This window comes from Orycteropus afer, unplaced genomic scaffold (genome assembly GCF_000298275.1).
Source record: "Orycteropus afer afer isolate SDZICR_OR568_19922 unplaced genomic scaffold, OryAfe1.0 scaffold01270, whole genome shotgun sequence".
Lineage (NCBI taxonomy): Eukaryota > Metazoa > Chordata > Mammalia > Tubulidentata > Orycteropodidae > Orycteropus > Orycteropus afer.
The window spans coordinates 33,602-41,305 of NW_006922857.1; the positions used below are offsets into that span (position 1 = coordinate 33,602).

General features: G+C 36.3%; 1 protein-coding gene across 1 annotated transcript in view; it reads left to right on the forward strand.

Moving 5' to 3' along the window:
* The window catches only part of LOC103213090 (olfactory receptor 2G3-like), a 7,010-nt gene extending 1,159 nt beyond the window's left edge, over window positions 1–5,851 (forward strand). Inside the window, exon 2 of the mRNA XM_007958985.2 lies at window positions 4,894–5,851. Within this exon, the coding sequence (XP_007957176.2) occupies window positions 4,894–5,851 (958 nt within the window). The remainder of the gene's footprint in view (window positions 1–4,893) is intronic.
* The last annotated feature ends 1,853 nt before the right edge of the window (window positions 5,852–7,704 follow it).

Below are 7,704 nucleotides of genomic sequence, written 5' to 3' on the forward strand. Positions count from 1 at the left end.
GGTCTTGTCTCAGGACATGGCTGTCCAGTAGCCCCTCCTCTCATGTTCTCCTCCCTCTTCCAGGCTTTATCAAAATCAGTCCCCAATTATCTCTTCAAGAGGATTTATGTAACAAATCTACCCCAAACAGTAAATTATCATCTAAGTGGCTTGTAAACACTGTAAGTGATGCTTTTATTTTAACAATTGATAATTCCTTTGTTAGCCATATTTTCATAACTCTTTGATAGAGTCATTAGAAGGAGATGACTGGGCTGCTTAGTAACCATCCCTAAAGTTCTCACTTCATTAGGCAGTGAATAGAATTATCTATTCTTCTTACTCCTTAAAATTCTTTGTCCTTAAAATAGATTTTTTTTTCTTAAACAATAATTTGTGTTCATTCATGGATAACCAACAAAAAGACATCAGAAATGTTGGCAATACCAAATTCATATAAGGGTTGTATGAATTTGTATAGGATGTAAGGGACTCCACAAGGCAAGTCAAATACTACCAATATGATTGTTTTATAGTGTTTCTTCCATTTTTAGAGACAAGTATATTTCTAACAAATTGCATAAACCTGGTATCTATATAATACTGTTAGCTATATAGTACTGTTATAATACTATATTATACTGTTTCTTAAGTTTTTACTATGTGTCAAACACTATGGTAAAACTTTTAGATGCACTTTGTAATATAATCATCAAAAATAATCCTTAGAATTAAGTACTGATGCAATTCCTGTTTTACATATAAGAAAAATGTAATTTAAAAAGCTCAAAAACTTGCCCAAGTGACCCAGCAGAGAAATGGTGGAATCAGAATTCATATTTAGGTTGTCCTTGTCCAGAGCTTAGGTTCTGAACTACTGCAGTATGCCACATTGCAAAATGATTCCTGGGAAAGGAAGTAGTACCAAATCTCAACAATATCATCATTATCTGTGAAATCTATTTGCCAAATGTAATAACCAAATTAATTATGGTTTGATGAAAACAATTCCTCATTTCCACAAATGGCTTAAATTATAAATATTAAGGAGTGAGCTTTTTTTTTTTTTTAACATATGGATTTATGAAGGAACAATAGATTTTCCAGTTTGGTGTGAGAGGTTTTTTTTTTTTTTTAAGAGTTCTTTCTTTGCCCTGAAAAATGGAGAGATGAGTCCTTTACTCACATAACACATCAAACCTATAATATGCTGTTTGATACCAAAATAACCTGAGCCTAAGTAAAACATAATCTTTAAAAAAAACTGAATTAGATCACTTGTTAAGCATTAAACCAGCTTGTTCAGAAAAAGAAACCATTAGGGACTTTGCTTGACTATACACTTTGATGGAAATATGGCTACTACGAAAATGAAGTTATTCTTAATCTGAACACAAGACTTAATGAACTATAGTAGGAAATAAGAAGAGTTCATTTGAATTTCATCAGTATTTAAGAGTGTTTATTATGTACTGTTGTTATTGTAGGCAGTCAAGTCAATTCTGACTCATAGAAACCCTATTGGACTGAGTAGAACTGCCCAGAATTTCCTAGAAGGGAGTAGATTGCTGTTCTTTTCTCATACGGAGCTGTTGGTGGGTTGAACCACCGACCTTTCGATTAGCAGCCAAGTTCTTAACTGCTGAGCCACCTTGACTCCTTGTTAAGTACCAGAAATTAGATAAACAAACAAACAAAATAATAGGATCCCAAGAAATCCAACATCAATTGGGGAGATACACTAATAAAGATTTATTCATACTCGCACATGTACATAAGTATGAAAATAGGGTATGTTCAAAGGACAGAAATGGTTTAGCAAAGGAAATTCTGATGAACTCTTTCTGTGAAATAAAAACAAGAATGAAGGTTTTCTAAAAGGATGTCATGTGTACCTAGAATTTAAAAGATTGAAGAGAAGTTTTCCAGACAGACAAGTTGGAAGAGGCATTTGGCACTAGTGGCTTTTGCCCTGTGAGATAAATGGAAGGAATGCAGTTGTCTAGGTGATTGTTTGCCTGACTGAATTCTTTGTATAAAATTCACAGGAAAGTACAAACACCCAGGGTTTTTGTAACTGCTTCTTTAATTTGGTGAATTTGCTTTATACTGGGGATATTCAATTTATGAGTTCACGAGGCAAACGTTTCCAAAAGTTTCTGTGTTATTTCTGGATTTCTATGGAGAAACAACTCTGTGCTCTGGTAGGAATGGAAACTGGCTTAAATTCTGTAAAACTGTACACTGGAATGGGCCCTCAATATTGAAGGCCGTTAAGTGAAAGAAAATGGTCTCTGAGGTGACTGTGCCTTCAGAGGAAGGCTGAGTGACTATGCTGTTCATTGAAGCTTCAAAATATAAACAGTGTGTAAAAGTTGATACAAAATATTTGCGTTCCTTGATGTGCATGAAATTTTACATATACATGCATGAGCTGATAGTATTATTTCTGGCATGGTTACTTCATAGAAATACTATGCACATGTGTGTTGTAGGTGTTTGCATTTATATCTAATATTTCCTTACATGACTTTGGAAACGTCATTTAATATCTTGAAGCCTTAATTTGTCTATTATTCTATGTGACAATGATAATTTCTGCTCTGGTCACTTAACAAGGTTCAAATGAAGATCAAATACTCATAATAACAATGGTTAACATGTATTCAGTCCATACTATATGTCTACTTTATGTGCTTTAGATGTATTATCTCATTTAACTTGTTCACCAACCTACCACATAAGGTAGGTGCTACTGCTGCCTCCATCCTTCCTAAAAAGCTTAAATAAGGAAAATGATGGTGTGAATTATGATGGCACAGAGAGGTAGCAAATCTTGCCAGCTGGCAAGTAGAGCAGTTAGTCTTTTGATTTCAGATTCTTGGTGCTTCACCACTCACTATGGTCTCTTGCTTATGTGTCATCAAGTTGGCAGCTGAGAAGCTAACTGTATTTGCTGCCATTATAATCAAACCTAAAAAAAAATCACCAAAATATTTCTTATTTACAGCAGAATTTCTAAATGCTATTTGGAGGACCTGGATGAAGACTTCATAACCTCCACTGCCCACTTCGCTTCCTGCTACTCTTGATGACAACAGAACTGTGACTTGACTTCTCTCTTCTCTCTGCAGCTCTACCTTTCTCTTACCGCTAGACTTCATAGTTTAGGAATTTAGTTTACCAATTCACAGAATTATTTGATTTGAAAACTGATTTAAATCTAAACACAAGAAACCCTCTAAAACATATTGCATGCTAATCAATAATTCATGATGCACAATTTCTTGTTTCTTGTTCTTTTTTGCAACTTTCCATTGGACTTAAGCTCCATGAGAGTATAGAGAAGTCTCTTATGTTCATTAGTGTATACCCAGCATCTTGTACATCCAATATCCTCAAAAAAGTACTCTGAAAATCAAGAAAGGAAAAAAAAGAAGTAAAAAAGGAAAGAATGGATAAATGGATGAATGAATGGCAGCTTCTTGCTAGAGTAACTGTGCCAACCTCTGTGATTCTCCATTAGCCCTCATCTCTTTAAGTGGGTGCTTTAAATTTGCTAAGGACTGGAAGTCAATTAAACAAACACACTAAACTGTGTGTAAACGAATAGCAAACAGGTGTAGATTAAGGGCTAAGGGGCTTTCCATGAAGAGACATAGTAACTTCAAGTTGTATATTGTTGTTATGTGCCGTCGAATCAGACCCGACTCATTGCGACCCCTCCTTGGGTTTCCGAGGCAGTATCACTATGGAAGTAGATTGCCCCCTCTTCCTTCTGAGGAGTGGCTGGTGGACTTGAATCACCAGCCTTCTGTTTAGCAGTTAAGTGCCTTAGGCACTATGCTACCAGAGCTCCTTCAAGTTGTACAGATCCTGTTTATTAATAATATTTCTCTGAAATACACATTCTTAAAGAGGTAAATTCTGCCAGGTAATTGTGGCATTATTATATGCTATTAAAAACATAACAAATGAAAAACTGAACTCACTGTCATTGAATTGACTCTGACTCATAGAGACCCCTGTTGGGTTTCTAAGGCTGCAAATCTTTACGGAAGTAGATTGCCCCATCGTCCTTCCTTAGAGCAGGTGGCAGCTTTGAACCACTGACCTTCTGGTTGGTACCCAAATGTCTTATCCAATACAGCAGTAGAGATCCTTATTATAGGCTATTAGGGTTTCTAATAATATTTACTATTTATATATTGCTTCTTATGTGAAGACATTGTCTTAAATGCTTTGGATTATTTCATTCAACCATAAACAAATTATCCTACAAAATTAGTTCTATCTGTATTCTCATTTTACAATGAATCATACCATCTTAAATCTCATATCATGGAAGTCATGAAGCTGTAGAATATGTAATCATGGAGGTCTTTGATTGGTTTTTGGTTGTTTGTGTGCATAGCCTTTGATCTTTAGGGTAACTAAATACTTGAAGTTTTCATCAGGGTGATGCAGAAGCCGCACAGCTTGCTGTTCCCCTATCCCTGCCCTTCCTTATAGTCTCCTGGGGTAGGACATGAAGCAATGCCCTTCCTTGCGATGTTAGGTGTAGAACAAAATCAGAATCAGGTATTCTGAAGTAGAAGGGCTGTGAGTAAAGCTTTGAAAAATAAGTAAGGTTTGGAAATACTTTGAACAGGCAAAAGAGCATTTATTTGAGAAGGACAAAAATATTTGCTTAACTCCAGTCAGTATTTGGGTCTGATATTCTTATCTTATCCAGAGAAAATAGATTTAAAAGACAAAATAACAAGTTTCCATTTGTAGTAAAACTCAGATACTCAAGATATAATATCAGATCAAGAATTCTCTTTGCTTTCTTATTCAGGTTTTCAGTTTCCTGCTATGTGACATATAGGCATTTGATTTTGTCTTCATATGAGTGGGTGGTTTTTTGAGAAGAAGGTATCACCTGACCTTAAATATAAATATGATACCAACAAACTTCACTGTGACAGAGTTTGTGTTCCTGGGGCTCTCATCTCAGCCAAATATACAGTTAGTTCTTTTTATTATGTTCTTATTCTTCTATTTATTAACGGTGGCTGGGAATGTTATCATCATCACAATTATCCAGATAGTACCTCATCTTCAAACCCCCATGTACTTTTTTCTCACCAATTTGTCATTTCTGGACATCTGCTACACATCCACCAATGTACCACAAATGCTATCCAACATGGTGGGGAAGAAGAAGACTATCTCATTCTCTGGCTGTGCTACTCAGATGTACTTTTCCCTCTCCTTTGGAATGATTGAATGTGTTCTCCTAGGTGTCATGGCTTATGATAGATATGTAGCCATTTGCTATCCTCTCCATTATACTGTCATTATGGACCGGAGCACATGTATCCAACTGGTAGCCATTTCTTGGTCTAGCAGCTTCCTCAGTTCCATGATTATCAATGTCTTCACCTTGAGTCTGCCCTATTGTGGGCCCAATATACTGAATCACTTTTTCTGTGAGGTCCCTACTATCCTGAGGTTGGCTTGCACTGACACCTCACTTACTGAGTTGGTCATTTTTGTCTTCAGTATCATCATTGTCTTCATTCCTTTCCTCCTCATTGTTGTTTCCTATGTCAGAATCCTTCAGTCTGTCCTCAGGATGCGGTCAGCCTCTGGGAGGCACAAAGCACTGTCCACTTGTGCGTCTCATCTCACAGTGGTGGCCTTATTCTATGGAACCGCCATCTTCATGTACATGAGACCTCAGTCAAAGTCCTCCCAGGCAGGAGGCAAGATCATTGCAGTGTTTTATACTGTGGTCACACCCATGCTCAACCCCTTAATCTACAGCCTAAGGAACCAAGATGTGAAAGAAGCCTTCAGGAGAGCTATTGTAAAACAGAGGATATGAAGGCTGCTAGTGGGACACTAAGATGAATGGTTGTTCCAAGATTACTGAATTCTGATCATGAAGGGGCAAGGTAAAACACAGATACAATAAGACACAGGTAAATCCAGATGTAAACTCAGCAGGATAAAATTATTTCTCCCAAGGATATACTGCAGCTTTAAAATATCAAAACAACCCCCCTAATGAGTGACAACTATTTTCTTACTCACTGAGAAAACTTGGCTCTCTAACATCATATCAGTCGGAAATCAGCCATTTGAAATTCTCTCAGTAAAATGAAATACCCCACTCCTACCTGGTGGATATAAGTCTTTGACATAGAGAAACAATCTTTATTTCCAACCTAGATGCAGAACATCAGATAAGGAGACTTTGAATGCAACATTCCATACCTGTTTTAATTTTGTAGTATAGAAACAAACAGGACCGCATGTCAATTTTGTGGGTAGATTTGATGTTGACCCCTTTAGATACAACTTTGTTGTGCTATGAGCACACATAATACTGCTTCATTTACACTTCACCTAAACTCTACCTTTCCCTAAATCTTATGCTCACTCTATTTCTTCCTTTGTCAAGTGAGACACTCCATGGGTCTGCTGGTATGTGATCTGCCTCCTTGCAAGAGATCAATAAATATGATTTTATTTGTTTCCTGGTGGTCTTAAGTGATTGCATGGAAAAGAAGATAGCAATAATCACAAGAAAATGATTCAGTCATATGTTAAATGATTCATTCATTCATTCATTACCAAATATTATTGAATGACTATGTAATATATTGTTAAATATAATAGGAACATTTTGTTTCCTCAAACATACACACTCACACACACACACAAACGTGTAAATATATATATAGATATATATAGATATATATACATACATGTTGTTGTTGTTGTTGTTGTGTGCCGTCGAGTCAGCCCCGACTCATAGCGACCCCTCCTTGGGTTTCCTAGGCAGTATCACTATGGAAGTAGATTGCCCCATTTCCCTTCCGAGGAGTGGCTGGTGGGTTTGAACTGCCAGCCTTCTGGTTAGCAGTCAAGTGCCTGAGCCACTATGCTACCAGAGCTCCTTATACATACATAGAAGTACACATATACATATAAACATATACACAAATAATATATTTATAATATAAATATACAGATATAAAACATTTATAATGTATATATAAATATAGACACATTTGTTGACAAATTATGATGAATAGCATAAAGAAATAATCATCAAGGTGAAAGTGACAGACAATAATATGTAAACTGTTTTCTGTACAGTATATGAAGGTATATACATTCATATATAGATAGGAATTATAAAAAAAAAAGACCAAACTCACTGCCATTGAGTTGATTCTGAATCATAGTACCTCCTTAGGTTTCTGAGGCACTAAATATTTATGGAAGTGGATGCCCCAGTCTTCCTTCCACAGAGTGGCTGGTGGGATTGAAGCATTGACTTCTGGTTAGCAGTCAAATGCCTTAGGCACTGTGCCACCAGAGCTTCTCATAGATAGGTATATACATACACACATACATAATACATACATACATACATACATATATATATATGACATATATGTATACACATGTGTCATATATATATGACACACACACACACATATATATATATGAATATATATAGTTTTTGTTGTTATGTGCCGCTATGTCATCTCTGAAACATAGCGACCCCTCCTTGTGTTTCCAAGGGGATATTTCTAGAAGTAGATTGCCAAATCTTCCTTCCAAGGAGTGGCTTCTGGGTTTGAACCACCAACCTTCTGGCTAGCAGTCAAGTACCTTAGGCACTATGCCACCAGAGTTTGTTTATATATATGATGTTGTTGTTGT